This window comes from Scardinius erythrophthalmus (genome assembly GCF_964197995.2).
Source record: "Scardinius erythrophthalmus genome assembly, chromosome: 20".
NCBI classification, from domain to species: Eukaryota; Metazoa; Chordata; class Actinopteri; order Cypriniformes; family Leuciscidae; genus Scardinius; species Scardinius erythrophthalmus.
The window spans coordinates 28268375-28294968 of NC_138240.1; the positions used below are offsets into that span (position 1 = coordinate 28268375).

Consider the following 26594-nt stretch of genomic DNA (forward strand, 5'->3'; position numbering starts at 1 on the left):
CAGCCAGGATAACCGAGGAGTGGCTCTGTAAGAAGCATATCAAGGTTCTGGCGTGGCCTAGCCAGTCTCCAGACCTAAACCCAATAGAGAATCTTTGGAGGGAGCTCAAACTCCGTGTTTCTTAGCGACAGCCCAGAAACTTGACTGATCTAGAGAAGATCTGTGTGGAGGAGTGGGCCAAAATCCCTCCTGCAGTGTGTGCAAACCTGGTGAAAAACTACAGGAAACGTTTGACCTCTGCAATTGCAAACAAAGGCTACTGTACCAAATATTAACATTGATTTTCTCAGGTGTTCAAATACTTATTTGCAGCTGTATCATACAAATAAATAGTTAAAAAATCATACATTGTGATTTCTGGATTTTTTTTTTAGATTATGTCTCTCACAGTGGACATGCACCTACGATGACAATTTCAGACCCCTCCATGATTTCTAAGTGGGAGAACTTGCAAAATAGCAGGGTGTTCAAATACTTATTTTCCTCACTGTATATGGTAAGTTATAGTTGGTTATTGGTAATTACCACAGGTAACAAGTATGTAAATTCAGAGAAACTACAAACTAATTACTAGGTATTTACCTGGTAAATATATGGTAAGTTATAGTTGGTTATTGGTAATTACCACAGGTAACAACTATGTAAATGCAGAGAAACTACAAACTAATTTACTAAGTATTTACCTGGTAAGCATATGGTAAATTATAGTATTTTAGTGTGTAACTAGAAAAAAAAAGTTTGTTGAGACAAACTTTAAGTTGGCTTGAGAAAGCCGGACCAGAGAGTTTGGAGAAGTTTAAAGTTTGATAGATAGATTAGTTAGAAAGAAAGAATACTAAGAAAGAAAGAAGAAAGAAAGATGGATTAGTTAGAAAGAAAAATTAGTTAGAAAGAAAGAAAAGTTAGAAAGAAAGATTAGTTAGACAGATAGATCAGTTAGAAAGAAACATAGATTAGTAAGAAATAAAGAAAGATAGATAAGTTTGTTAGAAAGAAAGATAGATTAGTTAGAAAAAAAGATAGATAAGTTAGTTAGAAAGATAAATAGATTAGTTAGAAAAAAGATAGATAAGTTAGAAAAAAGGTAGATGAGTCAGTTAGAAAAAGATATATAAGTTAGTCAGAAAGAAAGATTAGTTAGAAAGATAGATAAGTTAGAAAGATAGATAGATTAGTAAGAAAGAAAGATAGATAAGTTAGTTAGAAAGATAGATAGATAGATTAGTTAGAAAGAAAGAAAGATAGATAAGTTAGTTAGAAAGATAGACAGATTGGTTAGAAAGAAAGAAAGATAAGTTAGTTAGAAAGATAGATTAGTTAGAAATAAAGAAAGATAGATTAGTTAGTTATAAAGAAAGATAGATAGTTAGAAAGAAAGATAGATAAGTTAGTTAGAAAGAAAGATAGATAAGTTAGTTAGAAAGATAGATAGATTAGTTAAAAAGAAAGATAGATAAGATAGTTAGAAAGATAGATAGATTAGTTAAAAAGAAAGATAGATAGATTAGTTAAAAAGAAAGATAGATAAGATAGTTAGAAAGATAGATAGATAGATTAGTTAAAAAGAAAGAAAGATAGATTAGTTAGTTAGAAAGATAGATTAGTAAGAAAGGAAGATAAGTTAGAAAGATAGATACATTAGTTAGAAAGAAAGAAAGATAGATAGATAAGTTAGAAAGATAGATAGATTAGTAAGAAATAAAGATAGATAAGTTAGATAGATAGATAGATAGATAGATAGATAGATAGATAGATAGATAGATTAGTAAGAAAGATATATAAGTTAGTTAGATAGATAGATAGATAGATAGATAGATAGATAGATAGATAGATAGATAGATAGATAGATAGATAGATTAGTAAGAAAGATATATAAGTTAGTAAGAAAGATAGATAGATTAGTTAAAAAGAAAGAAAGATTAGTTAAAAAGAAAGAAAGATAGATAAGTTAGAAAGATAGATAGATTATTTAAAAAGAAAGAAAGAAAGATAGATAAGTTAGTTAGAAAGATAGATAGATTAGTTAGAAAGAAAAAGAAAGCTAGATAAGGTAGTTAGAAAGATTGATTAGAAAGAAAGATAGATAAGTTTAGCCGGACCAGAGAGTTTGGAGAAGTTTAAAGTTTGATAGATAGATTAGTTAGAAAGAAAGAATACTAAGAAAGAAAGAAGAAAGAAAGATGGATTAGTTAGAAAGAAAAATTAGTTAGAAAGAAAGAAAAGTTAGAAAGAAAGATTAGTTAGACAGATAGATCAGTTAGAAAGAAACATAGATTAGTAAGAAATAAAGAAAGATAGATTAGTTAGAAAAAAAGATAGATAAGTTAGTTAGAAAGATAAATAGATTAGTTAGAAAAAAGATAGATAAGTTAGAAAAAAGGTAGATGAGTCAGTTAGAAAAAGATATATAAGTTAGTTAGAAAGAAAGATTAGTTAGAAAGATAGATAAGTTAGAAAGATAGATAGATTAGTAAGAAAGAAAGATAGATAAGTTAGTTAGAAAGATAGATAGATTAGTTAGAAAGAAAGATAGATAAGTTAGTTAGAAAGATAGACAGATTGGTTAGAAAGAAAGAAAGATAAGTTAGTTAGAAAGATAGATTAGTTAGAAATAAAGAAAGATAGATTAGTTAGTTATAAAGAAAGATAGATTAGTTAGAAAGAAAGATAGATAAGTTAGTTAGAAAGAAAGATAGATAAGTTAGTTAGAAAGATAGATAGATTAGTTAAAAAGAAAGATAGATAAGATAGTTAGAAAGATAGATAGATTAGTTAAAAAGAAAGATAGATAGATTAGTTAAAAAGAAAGATAGATAAGATAGTTAGAAAGATAGATAGATAGATTAGTTAAAAAGAAAGAAAGATAGATTAGTTAGTTAGAAAGATAGATTAGTAAGAAAGGAAGATAAGTTAGAAAGATAGATACATTAGTTAGAAAGAAAGAAAGATAGATAGATAAGTTAGAAAGATAGATAGATTAGTAAGAAATAAAGATAGATAAGTTAGATAGATAGATAGATAGATAGATAGATAGATAGATAGATAGATAGATAGATAGATAGATAGATAGATAGATAGATAAGTAAGAAAGATATATAAGTTAGTTAGATAGATAGATAGATAGATAGATAGATAGATAGATAGATAGATAGATAGATAGATAGATAGATAGATAGATAGATTAGTAAGAAAGATATATAAGTTAGTAAGAAAGATAGATAGATTAGTTAAAAAGAAAGAAAGATTAGTTAAAAAGAAAGAAAGATAGATAAGTTAGAAAGATAGATAGATTATTTAAAAAGAAAGAAAGAAAGATAGATAAGTTAGTTAGAAAGATAGATAGATTAGTTAGAAAGAAAAAGAAAGCTAGATAAGGTAGTTAGAAAGATTGATTAGAAAGAAAGATAGATAAGTTTAGTTAGAAAGATTGATTAGTAAGAAAGAAAGATAGATAAGTTAGTTAGAAAGATAAGTTAGTTAGAAAGATAGATAAGTAAGAAAGAAAGAAAGAAAAGAAAGAAAGATAAGTTAGTTAGAAAGATAGATAAGTTAGTTAGAAAGATAGATTAGTTAGAAAGAAAGAAAGATAGATAAGTTAGTTAGAAAGATAGATAAGTTAGTTAGAAAGATAGATTAGTTAGAAAGAAAGAAAGAAAGATAAGTTAGTTAGAAAGATAGATAGATAAGAAAGAAAGAAAGATTAGTTAGTTAGAAAGAAAGATAGATTAGTTAGTTAGAAAGAAAGATAGATTAGTTAGTTAGAAAGAAAGATAGATTAGTTAGTTAGAAAGAAAGATAGATAAGTTAGCTAGAAAGAAAGATAGATTAGTAAGAAAGATAGATTAGTAAGAAATAAAGAAAGGTAGATAGATAGATAGATAGATATAGTAAGAAAGATTTATAAGTTAGTTAGAAAGATAAGTTAGTTAGAAAGATAGATAGATTAGTTAGAAAGAAAGAAAGAGATAAGTTAGTTTGCAAGTTCTCCCACTTAGAAATCATGGAGGGGTCTGAAATTGTCATCGTAGGTGCATGTCCACTGTGAGAGACATAATAAAAAAAAAATAATAATCCAGAAATCACAATGTATATATTTTTTTTAACTATTTATTTGTATGATATAGCTGCAAATAAGTATTTGAACACCTGAGAAAATCAATGTTAATATTTGGTACAGTAATATTTTTGGCCTTTGTTTGCAATTACAGAGAGGTCAAACGTTTCCTGTAGTTTTTCACCAGGTTTGCACACACTGCAGGAGGGATTTTGGCCCACTCCTCCACACAAATCTTCTCTAGATCAGTCAGGTTTCTGGGCTGTTGCTGAGAAACACGGAGTTTGAGCTCCCTCCAAAGATTCTCTATTGGGTTTAGGTCTGGAGACTGGCTAGGCCACGCCAGAACCTTGATATGCTTCTTACAGAGCCACTCCTTGGTTATCCTGGCTGTGTGCTTCGGGTCATTGTCATGTTGGAAGACCCAGTCTCGACCCATATTCAATGCTCTAACTGAGGGAAGGAGGTTGTTCCCCAAAATTTCACAATACATGGCCCCGGTCATCCTCTCCTTAATACAGTGCAGTCGCCCTGTCCCATGTGCAGAAAAACACCCCCAAAGCATGATGCTACCACCCTCATGCTTCACAGTAGGGATGGTGTTCTTGGGATGGTACTCATCATTCTTCTTCCTCCAAACACGTTTAGTGGAATTATGACCAAAAAGTTCTATTTTGGTCTCATCTGACCACATGACTTTCTCCCATGACTCCTCTGGATCATCCAAATGGTCATTGGCAAACTTAATTAAGACGGGCCTTGACATGTGCTGATTTAAGCAGGGGAACCTTCCGTGCCATGCATGATTTCAAACCATGACGTCTTAGTGTATTACCAACAGTAACCTTGGAAACGGTGGTCCCAGCTCTTTTCAGGTCATTGCCCAGCTCCTCCCATGTAGTTCTGGGCTGATTTCTCACCTTTCTTAGGATCATTGAGACCCCACGAGGTGAGATCTTACATGGAGCCCCAGTCCGAGGGAGATTGACAGTCATGTTTAGCTTCTTCCATTTTCTAATGATTGCTCCAACAGTGGACCTTTTTTCACCAAGCTGCTTGGCAATTTCCCCGTAGCCCTTTCCAGCCTTGTGGAGGTGTACAATTTTGTCTCTAGTGTCTTTGGACAGCTCTTTGGTCTTGGCCATGTTTGTAGTTGGATTCTTACTGATTGTATGGGGTGGACAGGTGTCTTTATGCAGCTAACAACCTCAAACAGGTGCGTCTAATTTAGGATAATAAATGGAGTGGAGGTGGACATTTTAAAGGCAGACTAACAGGTCTTTGAGGGTCAGAATTCTAGCTGATAGACAGGTGTTCAAATACTTATTTGCAGCTGTATCATACAAATAAATAGTTAAAAAATCATATATTGTGATTTCTGGATTTTTTTTTTTTAGATTATGTCTCTCACAGTGGACATGCACCTACGATGACAATTTCAGACCCCTCCATGATTTCCAAGTGGGAGAACTTGCAAAATAGCAGGGTGTTCAAATACTTATTTTCCTCACTGTATCTATGCCTCTACTGAAGAGTAGAGCCTGTGCTCCAGTCCAGGAGAAGATCTAGAAACATTGATGATATGCTGCATGTTGCTTTATTTAACAGGAGGTGACTGTGTAGTTGCTGGTCCAGTGGAAGTCTCTTTATGTACAATAGTTTTTTAAGTGGTCTCAAATGAAATAAGTTCACAGTAATACTTTGCTCACATTATTTATGCATTATAAATGTCTAACAGTGTAGGGTCTTGAAGTTTTATCACATCACATGTAGCCACTTACATGTATGCTTGGCATATGTAACTCTTTAGGTATTTACAACACCACTGGTCACTATATGATAAAAGTGTAAAAATTATTCATAAGAAGTTTATATTAGTTCAAGTTTGCTCGTTGTGAAAATTAATCATAAGTATAAGTTTATATTACCTAAAGTTTGCTCTGTGTGGATGTATTGTTCTGTTCCATTGATGTTCTGTGATACCTTGAAGGGAAAAGATATCACTTATTGGATCAAATCCTGTTCCCCAGTGGTCTCTGCTGAAGCCTTTGCAAGAGGCATATATACCCTTCGGGTCCCAGCAAGTTTTCACCAAGGTGGTAGGACCAAGCGATCTTTTCCGCCACTTTGCATAACCTTGTTTATTCGTGTAGCCTGCCCTCCAGATAATAAATATGCACTTGCTTTGCAATTCATCCATTGGGTTATCATGCAATCAAACTAATCAAGAGTTCTAGACTTTGACGGGTTCTACTTATTTGCTTTCATGTTGCTGTTCTCATGATTGCTGTATGAGATATTTATAGACAACTATGCCTAGGGTCTTAAAGTTCTATCACACTATATGTAGTCACTTACAGTGGGTACGGAAAGTATTCAGACCCCCTTACATTTTTCACTCTTTGTTATATTGCAGCCATTTGCTAAAATCATTTAAGTTCTTTTTTCCCCCTCATTATTGTACACACAGCACCCCATTTTGACAGAAAAACACAGAATTGTTAAAAATTTTGCACATTTATTAAAAAAGAAAAACTGAAATATCACATGGTCCCAGGGCCGGACTGGGACACAATTTCAGGCCGGGAAATCCTATACCCACCCAGGCCATCCTATGCACCCAAATAAAATTTAGAAACACGGACAACCCTATTTTTTCCTAAATTACATTTATTGGTCTAAATCCTTAGGCTGGGGCCGTGTAAAATAATTAAAGGCTTTCTCTTGAACGGTATCCTCACTTCCTTTTTCCTTTTCTTCATTTGCCCTAATATCTCTGTCTCTCCCTTCCACCAGTACCTGAAGAAGAGACAGGTACAAGAATAATACGCACACTTCATATATACATACATACATATACGTATGTATGTATATATAAAGTGTGCGTATTTTTCTAGTACCTGTCTCTTCTTCACCTGTCACTTGTTCTGGCCTCATGTTACAAACAGAACTGTCTCCACCTTGGTGTAAAACAACCACCTTATTGTAATTTGTTTGCCCAGAATCGACATTTATTTTAGTAAAAAATCTAAGTATTATATTTATGACAAAATGTTGTTTTTATCTTAAAATTACTTAAATATCCAACATTTAGCAACACTATACTTCATACAATATGTTAAAAAATAATAATCTTATTTTCCTTCTACATGTCATCTCACTCCCTGGCTGAATGTGTGATCATTGCACCACAGCTAGTGCTAGGTTGACTGTCTCCACCTTCATTTGATTAAAAAAAAAAAAAAAGGAAAGGAAAAAAGTTTTAAACCTCACAAATGGCCTGACATAATTTTCTAAATTGTGTAATAAAATTATATTGCATTATTTTTTGTTAATAAATGTTAATATTTGTCTGCTAAATTACTAATGTAACTTTACACTACTAAATATTAATCTCCTTTAGCATACAGTATTTTGAGTGACGATAGTAATAGGGGCGCTATACCACTTACATTTGCTAGCATTTTTAACGAAGAAAAAAAGTACAGTATTTACAGATGAAACTGAAGCCCTGAACAGGTCATTCATTTTGCAACATTTTGATGCTCTGAGTGCTTTCTTTTTCGTTGTCCTTTCCCTCTCCGCTACACCTTGCCGTTTTCTCTCCATCATCGGGTGCTGCTCGCATTTTCTGTTTAACTGAGGCTTAAAGTCGAATCGTAGCCTTGCCAGTTAAGACTAACAGATTCATGATTTTATTTTATTATAATAATTTTATTGAATGACAAATTCGAAAATGTGTGTATATATATATATATATATATATATATATATATATATATATATATATATATATATATATATATATATATATATATATATATATATATATATAGCTGCGAGCAGCGATTGCGGGCCCAAGCCGGTGGCACCGCCACCCTGGTGCCTTTAGTTACACTAAAGCCACCGGGGTGGCGGTGTCACCGGCTTGGGCCCTCCATCGCTGCTGGCAGCTATATATATATATATATATATATATATATATATATATATAATAAATGTAACAAAAAAAATTTATAAACCACTTAAGAGGAGTGGGTAAAAATACAGAGGCTGATTTTGCAAAGAAATCCACATTCAAACCAAAATATCTGACTTCCTGTTGGTCAGAGCTAATGACTGTAAATGAGAAAGTTGTCCGGCTCGATGAGACCAATATACGTACTGATTTTTGTGACTGTACATAAAATTAACCCCTTCACTTTTGTCAAAAGCATTTAGAAAGTGACACACTTCCTGCTGCCAGTTGGTGGCGCTATAACTTTGACTCACAATAGTTACATACATGTGATCGGCCTCTTACCACGAACACACTGCTGAAGTTTCATCAAGATCAGTTAATGTATGCAGAAGTTATAACACTTCGTTTTTATCTTTTCTCGCCATGAATTAGTTTCCTCGCCACGGCCAAACCGTTCGAAATATCAACAATCCGTCCACAGTTTAGCATCCTCAATGTCTTGACTTCATGCTGACCGAGTTTGGTGGGGATTGGATGAATTCTCTAGGAGGAGTACTTCGCATTCCACAGCAAGCGTTTTCCAAACAACCCATAATAGCCGACTTCCTGTTGGGCTGGCGTAAAACTTGACCGGGGGAAAGTTGTTCAGCCCGATGAGATCTATATGTGTACCGAGTTTCATATTAATTAATGCAAGCGTGTTTGATCTATGGACCAAGTTTTGGGACCCCGTTCAAGGGGGCGCTGTTGAGCCCCCCTGCCACGCCCGGGTACCAGCTTCAGCCTGTCCCTGATGGCAGGGGGTTCTGACTTGTGTGCAAAGTTTCAAGAGTTTTTGAGCACGTTAAGGACCCCAAAAGCCCCTGATACCTTGATTAACAATATAAAAGCAATAGTCAAACCCCCCCCCTCCCCTCACACACACAGAGACACAGAGAGAGGGAGAGAAAATTCTTCAGAAAATCCACATTAAAACCAAAATATCTCTCTTCCTGTTGGTCAAAGATAGTTAGATAATAAGAAAGTTGTCCGTCTTGATGAGAACAATACACATACCAAGTTTTGTTGCTGTTGATAAAACTAACCCCCCCACTTATGACTAAAGGTGGCGCTACTGAGCCCCTCACCACGCCCGTTTCTGAAACTTTGCACGTCTACGGGCTAATAAATGTGATGTGTCTGTCGAGTTTCTTCCAATTTCAAGTATGTTAAGAGTCTCAAAAGCATCAAAAAAGAATATTAAAGTTTGAAGCGTTGCCATGGCAACAGTATTAAAGATAAAAAATCCTTTCACAGGTCTACATCTGCCGTGTGTTTACATTATACACAAAGTTTGAAGCAAATCGGGTAAAAATAAGAGAGTGATTTCAAAGCATTTTGAAAGGGACACACTTCCTGCTGCCAGTTGGTGGCGCTATAACTTTGACTCACAATAGTCACATCCATGTGATCGGCCTCTTACAACGAACACACTGCTGAAGTTTAATCAAGATCAGTTAATGTATGCAGAAGTTATAACACACTTCCTGTTTCCATTATTCGCCATAAATTCGTTTCCTCGTCACGGCCAAACCGTTCGAGATATCAAAAATCTGTTCGCAAGAATTCATCCTCAATGTCTTGACTTCATTCACACCGAGTTTGGTGGCGATCGGATGAATTCCCTAGGAGGAGTATTTCACATTCCATTGTATGCATTTTCCAAACAACGTATAATAACCGACTTCCTGTTGGGCTTTTGTAAAACTTAGAAAGTTGTTCGGCCCGATGAGATCTATACAGTATGTGTACTGAGTTTCATATTACATGCAAGCGTGTTTGATTTATAGACCAAGTTTTCGGACACCATTCCAGGGGGCGCTGTCGAGTCCCCCTGCCACGCCCGGGTACCAGCTTCAGTCCGGCCCTGATGGCTGCGGGTTCTGACGTGTGTGCAAAATTTCAAGAGTTTTTGAGCATGTTAAGGGCCCCAAAAGTGGCAAAAAGGCAAAAAAATAAATAATGAAAAAATAAAAATATATATATATCCTTCCGGAAACAATAGGGCCTTCGCCCTTTCAGGGCTTGGGCCCTAATGAAGAAAAAAAAAAAAAGAAAAAAAAAATCCTTACGAAAACAATAGGGCCTCCGCCCTTTCAGGGCTTGGGCCCTAATAAAAAACGCTGGCTGGCAGCAGGCCAAATTAGTCGCCAGGCCACCGCGAATTCTCCCGGTGCTCCCGATGGCCAGTCCGGGCCTGCATGGTCCTAAGTATTCAGACCCTTTGCTCAGTATTTAGTAGAAGCACCATTTTGATCTAATACAGCCATGAGTCTTTTTGGGAAAGATGCAATAAGTTTTTTACACCTGGATTTGGGTATCCTCTGCAATTCCTCCTTGCAGATCCTCTCCAGTTCTGTCAGGTTGGATGGTAAACGTTGGTGGACAGCCATTTTCAGGTCTCTCCAGAGATGCTCAATTGGGTTTAAGTCAGGGCTCTGGCTGGGCCATTCAAGAACAGTCACGGAGTTGTTGTGAAGCCACTCCTTCGTTATTTTAGCTGTGTGCTTAGGGTCATTGTCTTGTTGGAAGGTGAACCTTCGGCCCAGTCTGAGGTCCAGAGCACTCTGGAGAAGGTTTTCGTCCAGGATATCCCTGTACTTGGCCGCATTCATCTTTCCCTCGATTGCAACCAGTCGTCCTGTCCCTGCAGCTGAAAAACACCCCCACAGCATGATGCTGCCACCACCATGCTTCACTGTTGAGACAGTATTGGACAGGTGATGAGCAGTGCCTGGTTTTCTCCACACATACCGCTTAGAATTGAGGCCAAAAAGTTCTATCTTGGTCTCATCAGACCAGAGAATCTTATTTATCACCATCTTGGAGTCCTTCAGGTGTGCTTTCATGTGTCTTGCACTGAGGAGAGGCTTCCGTCGGGCCACTCTGCCATAAAGCCCCGACTGGTGGATGGCTGCAGTGATGGTTGACTTACTACAACTTTCTCCCATCTCCCGACTGCATCTCTGCAAGCTCTAGGAAGGGTTCTGGTCGTCCCAAACGTCTTCCATTTAAGGATTATGGAGGCCACTGTGCTCTTAGGAACCTTAAGTGCAGCAGAAATTTTTTTGTAACCTTGGCCAGATCTGTGCCTTGCCACAATTCTGTCTCTGAGCTCTTCAGGCAGTTCCTTTGACCTCATGATTCTCATTTGCTCTGACATGCACTGTGAGCTGTAAGGTCTTACTGTATATAGACAGGTGTGTGGCTTTCCTAATCAAGTCCAATCAGTATAATCAAACACAGCTGGACTCAAATGAAGGTGTAGAACCATCTCAAGGATGATCAGAAGAAATGGACAGCACCTGAGTTAAATATATGAGTGTCACAGCAAAGGGTCTGAATACTTAGGACCATGTGATATTTCAGTTTTTTTTTTTTTTAATAAATGTGCAAAAATGTCAACAATTCTGTGTTTTTCTGTCAATAATGGGGTGCTGTGTGTACAGTGAGGAAAAAAAATAACTTTAATTTTAGCAAATGGCTGCAATATAACAAAGTGTGAAAAATTGAAGGGGGTCTGAATACTTTCCGTACCCACTGTACATGTATGCTTACTTGGCCCATGTAACTCTTTAGGTATCTACAACACCACTGGTCACTATATGATAAAAGTGTGAAAAATAATAGTAAAATGAAGTTTATATAAGTTCAAGTTTGCTCTGTGGATGTATTGTTCTGTTCCAATGATGTTCTGTGACTACATCTCGGTAACACTTTATAATAACGTTCAGTTGTAAGTCATTTATAAGTGGTTAGTTAATGATGAACTAATAATTTACAAAACATTCATAAATGATTAGCAAGTGATATACTAACATTTTATGTATGTTTTGTAAATTCCGTTACAAGTCATTTACAAGTGATTAGTAAATGATTAACTAATAATTTATGAAACATGACTATGCATTCAAAAATGATTAATAAGTGATATGATCATTATTTTATGTATGTTTTGTAGATTCAGTTATAAGTAATTTACATTTGATTAGTTAATGATTAACTAATAATTTACAAAACATGACTATGCGTTTCATAAATGTTTAATAAATTGTTTTTTTATTTTTATGTTTTGCTCACATCAGGTGCACAGTGGTTAAAGACAGCTGTCTATACCCTCACCAGTCAGCACTTACACTGCAGTACTACAGTGTTCAACACCTGTTATAGATGTGTAAATGCATGAATAAATCATTTACAACACTTTCTGCATCCCCTAATCTAAAGTGTAAACTATTTATCACTTGTAAATGTGTTACACATCATTCATAGATAACATTCGTTGATCTTATGCCTTATTGGTTCTTGACGCGGTAATCTACAAATGATGTGTAATACATTTACAAGTGATGAATAGTTTACACTTTAGATTAGGGGATGCAGAAAGTGTTGTAAATGATTTATTCATGCGTTTACACATCATTGTGTTGAACACTATTACTTACCTGTTACAAATTATCTGTACGTGTGTACAAGGCATTTACAACACTTTCTGCACCCTCTAATTGCTATATAGGCAAAAAAAAAAAAAATTATTAAACATTTATGAAACGCATATTCATGTTTTGTAAATAATTAGTTAATCATTAACTAATCACTTGTAAATGACTTGTAACGGAATTTACAAAACATAAAATGTTAGTATATCACTTGCTAATCTTTTATGAATGTTTTGAAAATGAATAGTTCATCATTAACTAACCACTTATAAATGACTTACAACTGAACGTTATTATAAAGTGTTACCCATTTGGGTAATATCAAGCGTATCTTAACATGACTATTGCTACTGAAACACTGACATAAACATTGCTAATGGAGGAGACATTGAGTAATATAAGATTATATTGTCATCATTTAATATTCGGGTCATCATTTACACATTTTTATTGTAAAGAACATTTAACTGTCATGAAGATAAAATCGGTTTCATTTTCTATATGAAACAGTTTCTTAATTTTCTTTAATTCTTTATTTTTTGGTGATATTTGTCCCTGTACAAATTGTACAAATCATTTCAAATAAAATAAAACACTGACAATGTGATAGTCATATTACAAAATCTCCACCAAGATTAATTCTTCAGATTTTTCAGGAGTTTGCTTAGAAGAGTGACTGCTTCATTTTTTCCCCAAATCAATGTCAATTATCAAAGTATGTGCTTGCATCACTATCCAAGGTGAATTTAACAGAAAAATAAAGAAAAAGAAAGCAGTAGCAATATGAAGCTCTACCAAAAAGGGCACCTAAAGAGAATAAGAGAGAGAGAGAAAAAAACGACTTTAAGCACTCAACACTACATATATCACAGGATAAAATAACACTTTCTGAAATATGTAAAAAAAAATAAAAAATAAAACATACATTTAAATATCGGTTTTACACTTCGTACAATCTCTTAAGCAAGACAATAAAAACACATACCATCCAATGTAACACTGGCACAGGTTTTCATGCGAAGTAGCTTGTTTGATGAGCAGCTCCACTTGAGTAGGTACGTCCAGGGTCTCATCATGGGAAAAGTCTCGTCCTAGAAGTAAAAAACATTCACATGAATCCATTAATATTTATTTTACTAGCTATTGATGTTTGATAATGTACCGTATGTTAGTGCTAGAATCGTGAAGTCACTTAGAAATGTGTGCTCAGTCTTCTGTGGTCTAAAAGAGAAAAGGCCAGCGTTTTGCTTACCAGTTAGCTTGTCCCGCACCCTGTTGATAATTTGGATGGCTTTCTTGTTCAAGGCTTCAGGTTGCACAAGGCCATCTCCAACTGAAGGAATAAAAAATGAAGCAACAATGTCAATGACAAACACACAGCCTGAAATCTGATTCTTTGTATGAATACAGTAAGCATTTTTATTTTATTTTATGAATTTCTTTGAATGAATACGCCAGAGTAAGCAGATTCTTTCTTTTCTTTTCTTTTCTTTTCTTTTCTTTTCTTTTCTTTTCTTTTCTTTTCTTTAAGACTTTATTATTATATTATATTATTACATTACATTATTATATTATTACATACTGATCTACTATTTCAATTCAAAATTATTATTAGTTGTGCTAGCAGAGCAAGCATATCATATAAGTGTTTCTCGTATTTTAGATAATTACACATGAAACAGGTGTGCATTTCTACTTATTTATACTACGGGGCTGTTCAATGCTTGATTCTGATTGATTGACAAATGTTCCAAGGTGTGCAATTATTTCCAGGGTAACGCACGGCAAAATTAGAAAGCATAAACTCTTTCTCCCGCTCTCTCTCTCTCACTCAAACGCACACACATACAGTACGGACACACAATCGCACAGTAACGTGTTGTAAGTGCTGTTTTGAAGATTTTATCAGTAAAATTGTTTAAAAGCTAGCCTACATGACATTTCTCACAAGCGAGGTAATAACGGCGTTTCTTAGAGCAGATGAACTTACAGTTTCGCTAGCCTATTGGTCACTTTTCGTCAATTATTCCTTACATAATTGAATCCTATTTTCCTTGCCATACAATAAAAATGTAAGGAATTTCTCTGCATGGCAGCATTAAGAGTAGTGGCTTAGTTTTCTAATACATAGATTAGTATATTTTGTCAATATGATGACCATATTATTTAATATTTCTCACAAATACATTTATATAAAATGTTTAAAATTCATATAAAAAATTCAATAAGGCGATGCATTTGAATAGGTCATGCACATACTTTGTTGTTCGTTATCTGTCCTTTTTTACTTTACAGAAAATTGCACAGGACATGCACAAAAAAAGATATTGTGTACATGTATTAAAGGAACACGCCGACCTTTTGGGACTTTAGCTTATTCACCGTATCCCCCAGAGTTAGATAAGTCCATACATACCCTTTTCATCTCTGCGCGTGCCATAACTCTGCCTGACGCACCCACCACTAGCCTAGCTTAGCATAAAGAATGGAGGTAAACGGCTCTAGCTAGCATACTGCTCCCAATAAGTGACAAAATAACGCCAACATTTTCCTATTTACATGTTGCAATTTGTATAGTCACAGCGTGTACAAATAACAAGGTAACATGAGACCGAGCCATCTTCTAAATCCATACTGGGAACTATATTCTCAGAAGGTGAAGCACTGCTACTTCTGCGGAGTGATTTACTCCAACTCTGCTCCTCACCACAGGGCTTCTCAGGTGCTGAGAATATAGTTCCCAGTATGTATACGGTTAGAAGATGACTGTGTCTCATGTAACCTTGTTATTTGTATACGCTGTCACTATACAAATCGCAACATGTAAATAGGAAAATGTAGGCGTTATTTTGTCACTTATTGGGAGAAGTATGCTAGCTAGAGCCGTTTACCTCCAGTCTTTGTGCTAAGCTAGGCTAGCGGTGGGTGCGTCAGGCAGAGTTATGGCACGCGCAGAGATGAAAAGGGTATGTATGGACTTATCTAACTCTGGGGGATACGGTGAATAAGCTAAAGTCCCCAAAAGTCAGCATGTTCCTTTAAGTCAAGCACTTTTTATGAATTCCTTTATTTTAGTTAAATTGTAAGCATGTTGTATTATTAATTCCCTTGATTTAATTAAAGCAAACCAAAGGAAAAAATTAAAACAGGGGATCTAATAAAATACCATAGACCACAGCCTTACCTCCTAAAGAACTAATGAGCAACAACAACATTTTTCAAATAGACTACATACATTTTTTAAAAGTAAATTTATTAGGCCAGAATTTTGATAAGTGAACTTTTGCGCAACGCGCACGATTAAAATTTAAATGGGCTTATATCCATTGTACACCCAAACTGCTGTAAAATAAAACGAATAAATGGGCCTAATAATATAAATAAAATTTATATAAACAAAAATATATAAAAAAATACATAAACGTTTTAAAAGTAGGCTAAATTAACTATTAGGCCAACATTCTTATAACTGAACTTTTAAAAAATTTAAATGGGCTTGTATCAATTGTTTGAATATTAAGCTATATTTAATTTACACTTTGTTACAAGTTACCATATTCAATTTGCTAACCTTTTGCTTTCTTCCCAGCGTGTTCACATAGCACACTGCATGTTTTTGAGAGATGTGTCCTTTTAGATTCCAAAATGAATTTACTGACTGAAACGATGTCTCCACATTCGTTTTCTTCTACCACATTATAGTTAGTTTTATATTATAGTAGGCTAGGCTACACCTGTATGACTTCTTATTTTCCTTTTTGAAGTAGGCTAGCCTACTTTTTTAACTCAATTATTGAGCCGAGTTTTCACTGAAAATAGAATCCATCTTGCAGTCATCAACAGTAGACTGAGTCAGGCTTGACTGAGCATGCTTCAGAATCGTGGTGTGCGCGGAGCGAAATTGGAGCGGGAAACAGGGCGACGCTCCGTCCTTTTAAAAATGCCGCTCTGCGCTCTGTTCAAGATCCGCTCGCTCCCGCTCACATGCTCTAGGCCTACACTTTATTGTCTGAATAACTGGCGCGAAGATGACACACGAGCTCAGTCTGCAGGACAGGTAGAGATGGAGGCGGCAAGAGAAAAGGTGAAGACTGGGGAGTGGAAGCTACTTTTAAAAAATGCGGGTCAGGAAGCGGGTCGGGTACAATATTTTCTTCTTTTTTTTTTTTTGCGGTCCGAGTTGCGGGCGGGTTAGTTGAAAACGTCGGTCGGGTGCGGGTTGTTTATTGACCCGCGCATCACTGGCTGGGCTTCGTGAATTACACAAAAGTATAATAATTACTAAACTATTTTACTAGGGGTTCAAGCGCAATGCGCAGAAATTTCAGCAACTGAAATGGCCGCCACAGCAATTAAAAACGTGAAATCACTCATAACTCCGAGACCATTGGTCGTAGATGGAATTGGAATCCTTGGCTCAAGACAAATAATAAATGTCCGATTTCATTTCTGCCATGGAATTTTTTCAGCCATTTTGGATTTTGACCAAAAGCTACTTTTACGAACTAGTCCTAGGTTTTTAGCCCAATCGGAACCAAACCAGAGCAGAAATATGCTCTTGAGTCTAAAAATCTATAATTATCAATTAACAGTTAAAAATTTCGATTCACGTTTGCAACAGGACACCAAGATGTTTTAAGTGGGCGGGGTTACATTTACTAAAATGGTTATAAAAATGGTACACATATGTAAGAGCTCAATCTGAGGTCACAACAAAAAATATAATGATTGTGGAGTTTAGCCTCTTGGTGGCGCTATAACATAAAAAACAAGAAAATTGCTATAACCATGGGCCTAGACCCCAAAAGCATTGATGTCATAAAGAACTCGTTGCTTGAACCCCGATAATTGCTGCTCGCAGCTATATTTATTTTAATGATAAGACTTTCATTCATATTTGAAAAACATTTGAAGATATTTAATTATATTTCTTATTTTTGATTTATTTAATTTGACCAAGATTTAAACCTGTTCACACTGGTGATTTAACCCACTGCCTTTCAACTATAAATTCACTTTCTCTAATAATAAAATAGACACATCGCAATACAAGTCACAATTAAATACATTGTAATGTTTCAGTGACAATATCATAATTGGACATATATAAACTGCATAGAGAGAAATAGAAACTGGGCCAGAGAGATTCAGCATGTCCGTGCGAGTGAGAGAATCTGCGGATTCTGTATAAATATCTCTTGAGCAGGGGCAGAAAAGTGTATCAGTAGTTTGTGAGACGTTAAATTGAAATGTTATGAAATGTTAAAGGTTTGTTTAACTATACTTATGTACTTAAACCAACAGTAAACATTAGCTATCCTATTATGCCTGTTGTGTTGCTAAATTTCTTAGTTGCTAACTTGCTAATCATTTTACAATTAAGTTCTTATAATTTTGAATTTGTGTTGATGAATTGCATTTCGTGAGGAGTTGGAAGAAATGTTGAAGAAAAATAACACAATTTTGAAGATTAACGTTCATATTGTGATTTTAAGAATGATAAATGCATGTTGATGTCACATAGCAATGTGTAAAATATTTTTTCACAAGTGGTTATAGCTTATTTATCAAATATTGTTAAATGATTTGATTTTGTATACAATTAATTGAAATAATTTTATTACGAGTATAGTAAATTTTATTACTCTATAATATTTTGTATAGTATCAAAATGGCAAAAATGTATATGGTAACTACTGGGATAATTAAAAATATTATCTCATTTATCTTTTTTCCCCTGATATTTTAGATTTTTGCCTATTAACTGACTGCTGCAGTCAACTTTGATACACTTGTGAGATATGTTCAATACCTTATTCAGAAATGAACAGATAATGACTGACACGTTCAAATGAATAATGCAAAAAGTATTCGTTAGATGCAGTCACTTCTTGTGGTTACTAGATAACAGGTGAGCCGGGTGACAGCACAACATTTGAGTGTTTAAAATAAATGAGGGTAACACTTTATAATAACTTTCTTTAATAAATCATTAACAAACATTATATAATGCTTAACAGATCATTAGTTAATATATATTCACATAGCTAGAAATATTAGATAATATGCGTGTTAATGTTTACTAATGAATTTATTCAACATTACATGTTGATTGATTAACAGATCATAATTTAATGTACAGTCAAACTAAAAATGATTCAGACACCTGATATAATTTTTGATATTTGTTTTGGGTGCAGGACACTATAGTTCATTTATGTAAGTGAGGCTAGCAAAATAAAGTAAACTGTGACATATTATACCCACAAATTCTTCATACAGTGGACTACCAGTAAAATTAATACAAATTTAAAACCAAAAATTATTCAGACACTTTGACCTGACCATGTTTTGCTTAAAGGGATACTCCACTTTTTTCGGAAATAAGCTCATTTTACATCTCCCCCAGAGTTAAACAGTTGAGTTTTACCGTTTTAGAATCCATTCAGCCGAACTCCGGGTCTGACGGTACCACTTTTAGCATAGCTTAGCACAGAATGATCATTGATTCTGATGAGTACAGTAGCATTTCTTTCAAAATGACCAAAGAGTTTCAATATTTTTCCTATTTAAAACTTGACTCTTCTGTAGTTAAACCCAGTGGTGGACAGTAACGAAGTAAATGTAATTCGTTACTGTACTTAAAGTCCCCGTGAACCGGAAGTTGCAAACGACTTTTCTCCAGTGTTGTGACGTATTTCCCAGAAGTAGTTTTTTTGCGTATCTGTACTTTACTTAAGTAATTAAATTTTGGAAGACTTTTACTTTAACTCCACTACATTTCTAAGTCAAATATCTTACTTTTTACTCTACTACATTTTCAAAATCAGTCGTTCCTTTTTATTCATGAGTGGATAAAAACTTAACTGGTCAAACGAGCCACCAATCACTAGCCTAACGTGCGTGCTTTGTTTTGAACTTGCCTTGGCACTATCTGCGTGAACCAGAGCCGTTAAATATGAGAGTTGCGACCATAGACAGTAGGCTATAAGGTTGCGACACACTAGGCTTGTTCGACTTGAACCGGAGCTGCACAGACCGATCAGTTTATGACATCGCGAGAGTGATTGAAAAGCATACAGCCGTCTACACTAGAACACTCTAATTGATCTCGCAGTATTTTAATATCATTCACCACCGAATGGTCTGTGCAGTGTGCAGCCGCTGTGATCTCGCCGCCGCGCGGTCACGTGATTCGTGTAGCTCTTAATAGTTCCAAACAAATCGCGTTGCCAATGATTTTAAGCGGGGCAGAGAGCAGCAGCTATTATTGCAGCAATTATCGGTAAATATTGACGCATAATGAACATTGCTTATTACGTTGACACTAAAATTACATGCATATAATAGCATTTTTTTTCTGGGGAGTAGCAGAGTCTTATAGTCATATCATTACGCCTGCGTCATATCATTACGCCTGCTGCACCCATGGTACAGCCGCACAGTTCCTTGATTATTACGCCGGAATGAGAGTATAGTTCCTAGTCATATAGGCTTAGAAAATCGCAACTTTTCATTTTCCGTCGATCTTAGTACACGGTTTAACTACAGAAGAGTCAAGTTTTAAATAGGAAAAATATTGAAACTCTTTGGTCATTTTGAAAGAAATGCTACTGGACTCATCAGAATCAATGATCTGTGCTAAGCTATGCTAAAAGTGGTACCGTCAGACCCGGAGTTCGGCTGAATGGATTCTAAAACGGTAAAACTCAACTGTTTAACTCTGGGGGAGATGTAAAATGAGCATATTTCCGAAAAAAGTCGAGTATCCCTTTAAGTGTTTTTTTCTTTAATTGCTAATGTGACCTTTTTTTACACCACAGACTGAACAAGATTAAGCATTGCTTGGTAATTGTTTGACCTAAATTGGTATTATCTAATTGTGTACTTAAATTAAACAGCTGACAGATATTCAACATAATTCATTTGTGAGACAGTCTAACAGAAGGATGGCCGAAACCACTGAAATATCATCTGATTTGGAGTTCTTGTCATATTTTATTACCATTTTCTAAACTATAGCAAATAAACTGTGATAATGTGATAAATGTTGAAGGTATCTGAATACATTTTGGTTTGACTGTAAATTAAAATGCTTTCAAATGCCATTAAACTTCAGTTCATATTACCAAATGCACTTTTTTTAGATTTACAAAAGTACACATGCAAAAAGGTGCTTGGTAGCTATGAGTGATCCAGATGTTCAACATAAAATTGAACAATATAAGAATGACTGGTCCCACTTTATATTAGGAGTCTTTAACGACCGTGTACTTCGACCTCAAGATAGTAACTCGTGGCCTCAAGATACTAACTCGTGGCCACGAGAAAGTGAGTTTTTTCAAGGCGAACATTTCCATGTTAATGTTTCCATGGCGACGCGTCACGCGATTGACCGCAGCCACAATAATGACTATAGGTGTTTCTCAATGTCAAGGATACTTCCTTGGCAGGACTGGTCCTTCCAAGTCACTTCCTTCAGAGGCTAGGCGAGGCTCCTCTTTAGCATTCGGAGAACACTTAAATGAAACAGGCTAGCAAGTGCACGTCAGTGCTTCATTACGTCAGTGAAAATGAAAAACAGAGCGTTGCTATGGACGCAGTTCTGTTCACTCAGGCAATATAATCGTTTTTAAATCAATGAACTCCTTTTTAATCATATTGATTATTTGACTGTCAAGTGTGTTTAAACAGTGCGGGTCAATTTGACCCATAACATAATGGATGTAATTATTTTTTTAAACAAATGTTTGGTAACGTAAATATATTTACATTTGAAAGCATATTGATCCGTTAACGCTCCGACTCCGTTAACGTCCAACATTTTGAATTTTTTGAACAAGATAGCAAAGCTGCGCGCATAGGATTGTGGGTGATTTGAGAGCGCGAAGGCTACACATATGCATCCTTTCCTGTATATGGGATATTTTTCGAACTAAGGACTCAGTCCTTGGTGGAAATTCCGAGGATCCTCGACATTGGAACGGTCCTTCGACGGATGTCAATGACGTAGCATCCTCGAAATTCTGGCTTCCGAGGATCCTTCCTTGACATTGAGAAACGCCTTATTGTGTCGCTTTTATTTCGCTTTTCCTTTTTTATTCAAAATATTCACAAACTTGCTGACCATGTCATCAACTAGTCTATCTGATAGACTATCTCTATCTGATCTTGATCTATGGGCGCTGCAATGTTGTTCGTCGGATTTACAGCACGTGAATTCATCAGTTTCTCCCGAAATAAATGCAAGAAAGTGGCCGGTGAACTGAGAAGAATAGAGTAAACTTTATAGTTCCTTGTCTTGCACTATGTTTGTATATGAATAACACATGTCGGCAAATTATATTTGAATAGATTGTTATTGCTGCTTCCACAGACATCAGTGTGTTTTACAAACTCCAAATGTATTTTAAATAATTCACCTATTTTAAATAATAAAGGGTTTCTATGGAAGGAAAACGCTTAATGTATAATTAAATGCATTGCGTTCATATTCTTTATCACTGAAGCTTTTTCTTTATTATAAGGGTGTATCATTCCATTAAAAAAGGGACTGTTTATAAGGTGACAATCCGTTATACATCTTAATTAAACAAAATAAGAACACAATGTTGTAAAAAATAAACAACTTATGTTCTGTTAGATGTGTTTTGACTACTTTTTGTTTAATTATATCTCTAGGTAATGGAGATATAGCCTATTAACAAAAATAAATCTTATTAGGCCTGTATAATATATAATATTAAAAAAACGTATAGGCTATATAAAATATAAAAAAGCCTATATAAAATATATTTTCAAAAAGATTAATTCATTGATTAATTTTGCATGATTGGGGGCTGATACTATTTGCTTAAGCTTTTTGAGCGTGTGATAAAGATACACATTCACATTCACGGCGTATTTAGACACATTTAGACGCATTCATAATCATTACTTTTACGAAGTGGACCAGCGGAGCGGAATATTCAGAAATGCGCTCTCCACTCTGATCGGAACTAACCCGAACCTCACTGTCTGCTGAACTTACGCAGAAACATCAAAATATAACCAGCTTTTAAAAATGTTTTTTAAAACTAAGCACTATTTTAGCACAAATTATGAGGTTATTGGCGATTTTTTTTAATAATTATTGATTATTTTTTAATCAAATTATTAATTATCAAATTTTTTTTTTTTTGAAAGTTTTGGGTGGGCCTGTTGAAAAGTGGGGCCGTGTCTGAGCTACAGGACATCGTCTTATAACCTGCGCGAAAGAGAGAAAAAAATGAATGCGTCATTGTACCCAGCACTTCTGAAAATGCACTTCCAAATGCGTCTCTGTCCCCACCACATTTCAAACCAAACTGACGCCCAACATGAGCTGGGCGCTGCAATGTTGTCCTGTCAGTCGGATTTACAGCACGTAAATTCATCAGTTTCTCCCGAAATAAATGCAAGAAAGTGGCCGGTGAACTGAGAAGAATAGAGTAAACTTTATAGTTCCTTGTCTTGCAATGTTTGTCTAATATGAATAACACATGTCGGCAAATTATATTTGAATAGATTGTTATTGCTGCTTCACAGACACCAGTGTGTTTTACAAACTCCAAATGTATTGTTTTACTCGTGCTTATGTGTATTTAAATATCTGAAACCAAAAATAAACATTATGAAGTTGAAAAAACTGCTTAGTTGTGATGACAGCGCTGAACGCGTCCGACTCTGGCTCAGCGCCAGCCAATGCGCGAAAGCACAGTTTGAATCTGGCAGCACTGAACATTCTAAATGTGGCGCCGTACTCTCAGGGGCTAGTTGATGACATGGTAAGCAAGTTTGTGAATATTTTGAATAAAAAAGGAAAAGCGAAATAAAAGCGACACATCTGTCATACAGTATTATTGTGGCTGCGGTGTATCGCGTGACGCGTCGCCATGGAAACATTAAAAGGAACGTTCGCCTTGAAAAAACTTACTTTCTCGTGGCCACGAGTTAGTATCTTGAGGCCACGAGATACTATCTTGAGGCCACGAGTTACTATCTTGAGGCCACGAGATATACTATCTTGAGGCCACGAGTTACTATCTTGAGGCCACGAGTTACTATCTTGAGGCCACGAGTTACTATCTTGAGGCCACGAGTTACTATCTTGAGGCCACAAGATAGTTATAATAATTTTTTTTTGCCAAAGTGGGACTAGGGGGGCTCCGTAGTTAAGCATTATATAATGTTTGTTAATGATTTATTCTTGAAAGTTATTATAAAGTGTTACCCAGATTTGAAATACCTGAACTGTTTGCAAACATTCCTATGTTGCCTATGCTGTTAGAAGTGGTGTTTTATATATGGTTTATTTGTGCTACGCTTACCCAACAAACACAAGAATGAGAAAAGTGCAGTTGAGAAAGCATCTGATCATAAGGATGTAGATATGTTTGCACCGGCTCTGCAATTCGGCACTCAGATCAAGTCAAGTCACGTTTATTTCATTAAAAAAAATAAGTTTTCCGGAAAATAAGTTCTTCAGTTTCCAGAATTAGAAAATAATAAACAGAACAATTCCAGGGTCCTCGCACCATTCAAACCAAAATCACTTTAGATCATAATCATGACTTCTGAGTTTGTAAATTGGAACTAGCAAGGAGGACTAGAAAGCAGCATAACTTTAAGGAGTGAAGTTAAGTCCTCAAGGACTTACTGAAGGAGTGAATTGACTCAGGCACTGTAGTTCCTGGCTTTTTGTGGGTTGTTTCTCCCAGGTCAATACCCTCCATGGCTTCTACAGGAAACATACCAAAAACATACCACAAAATTAAATCTATTATCATGAACATGCATTAGTTTTGATGGAAATTCTGGATGAGTACATTAGATGCCATTTCATAACGTCACTTAAGTCTTTACTGCTTGGGTGTTTTTGTGAATGAAAGCATTGTACTGTATATGAGAAAGCTCTGGCAGTGTGAACAAAATCATGCAATGCCAGAACAGTTGCCGGAACAACTTCTCAGTACATATCCTGTAATTTCTGTGTGAACAAGACTTTAGCTTGAGGTCATCTGTATACTACTCTGCTTCTAAAAGTTAAAAAAACTTTTGCTGGTAGCAAAGTAGCAAATCATGGATCACTGCTGTGATGTAAATGAAAGGCTACTGGCTACCTTTCTAACTTCCAATAGAGCGTCACAGTCCTGCCCACAGCCGGTGCCGGAAGTAAGAATTCAATACAATTTCTCCATTGACAGTTGGGGTATAAGCCATAAAAACGTAACCATACATGGTAGACTTAAAACCAGCTACGGCTGTACTAAGCGATTGTATATGCTCATATAACCGCCAAAAGTTCATGGGGCACTAACCTTGTTTTGAGATAAATGCCTTTTATTCGCGATGTCTTGGAGAAGTACTTCATTACCCACAATCCTGAACAATCCCACAACCCCACAGTGATGCATCTGATTGGTGGAGCTCGTGTAACTGTCTGGTTAAACCCCGCGAAAAGTCCGTGTTGGAAACGACATGTGTTGACGACTGAGCGGTGATTGCAGTCAGGTACAAAACACTGCACCATGTTGCTAACGTTATCGTTAACCGCTTTTCACACACGCACACAATATAAAATACACAATAAAATACACGATGATAAATATAAAATTCAATACACAATACCTATATAAAACACTATTATTTACACGATTACTACTGAAATACTGCTTTAAACTGCACAAGAAAAAGTTCGCGTGGCTGTCGTCAGATTTGAAAGTCGCTCAAAAGGCTCTTTCGCAGTTGTGGCTTCAGTCGACTTCAGTGAGGCGCGTTGGTTTATGGGATGAGTAGTTCCTTCGCTCGGAAATGAAAATATGTACACAGTCTTGTACCTTTGACTTTTTTTGTATTTTCTCGTCGTTTTTTCACTCGAAATGATGTGTTGTATGCCTATGAGTTCAGCCGTAGCGGGTTATTCTCAGACATGCTCTAAAACTCTTTAGATACAGATTTTTCCAAAACGTCAATGGGCGAAATGAATGGGAAATTTACTTCCGGCACCTAAGCTCTCTCGGGCTGTGGGCGGGACTGTGACACTCTATTTCAGAAGGAAATAAAACGCATGAAAAAAAACTGGGTTTCACTTTATTTTGATGGTCCCTTTAACACATTCTAAGTATTTCGACTATAAGTATTGTTGCACCTACATGTCTACTAAATCTCATTAGAGTGACTAGTAGGGTAAGGGTTAGAATAAATTGAAATGTAGTTGCAAAATTATTTATAGTCAACAGAATGTTCAAAGGGGACCATCAAAATAAAGTTTTACCGAAAACTGTGCTTGTCAAGTTATTTCATAGGGGAGTTTAACCTATTATGGTATTGCTAATTAGAAGGGGTTAAAGTCAAGACTCACCAACAGACTGTCCTGCCGTATAGGAGTCAGTTCTGGTCCTGGAGCGCTTGTTTCCTTTAGTGTTTGCTGTAGGAGAGAACAGAAACATCCAGTTACTTAACATTCACAAACCCCTGAGGGGTAACACTTTATAATAACGTTCAGTTGTAAGTCATTTATAAGTGGTTAGGTAATGATGAACTAATCATTTACAAAACATTCATAAATGATTAGCAAGTGATATACTAACATTTTATGTATGTTTTGTAGATTCAGTTATAAGTCATTTACAATTGATTAGTTAATGATTAACTAATCATTTACAAAACATGAATATGCGTTTCATAAATGTTTAATAAATTATGTTTTTTTTTTGTATGTATGTAGCAATTAGAGGAATTGCAGAAAGTGTTGTAAATGCCTTGTATACACGTACAGATAATTTGTAACGGGTAAGTAACAGTGTTCAACACAATGATTTGTAAACGCATGAATAAATCATTTACAACACTTTCTGCATCCCCTAATCTAAAATGTAAACTATTCATCACTTGTAAATGTGTTACACATCATTCGTAGATTACCACTTCAAGAATCAATAAGACATAAGATCAACAAATCTTATCTACGAATGATGTGAAACACATTTACAAGTGATGAATAGTTTACACTCTGAACATGGAGTCTTTAACCACTGTGCACCAGATGTGAGCAAAACAAAACAAAAAAAGTAACAATTTA

At 35.4% G+C, this 26594-nt stretch overlaps 1 protein-coding gene across 1 annotated transcript in view; it reads right to left on the reverse strand.

Annotated features, from left to right (window-relative positions):
- Positions 1–12883: 12883 nt before the first annotated feature.
- Positions 12884–26594, reverse strand: part of mtor (mechanistic target of rapamycin kinase) — a 253459-nt gene continuing 239748 nt past the window's right edge. The window contains exons 54-58 of the mRNA XM_081349573.1: positions 25875–25940; positions 24171–24251; positions 13746–13826; positions 13479–13584; positions 12884–13300 (exon numbers count right to left, since the gene is read on the reverse strand). Of these exons, the coding sequence (XP_081205699.1) occupies positions 13285–13300; positions 13479–13584; positions 13746–13826; positions 24171–24251; positions 25875–25940 (350 nt within the window). The 3' untranslated portion in view covers positions 12884–13284. The remainder of the gene's footprint in view (positions 13301–13478; positions 13585–13745; positions 13827–24170; positions 24252–25874; positions 25941–26594) is intronic.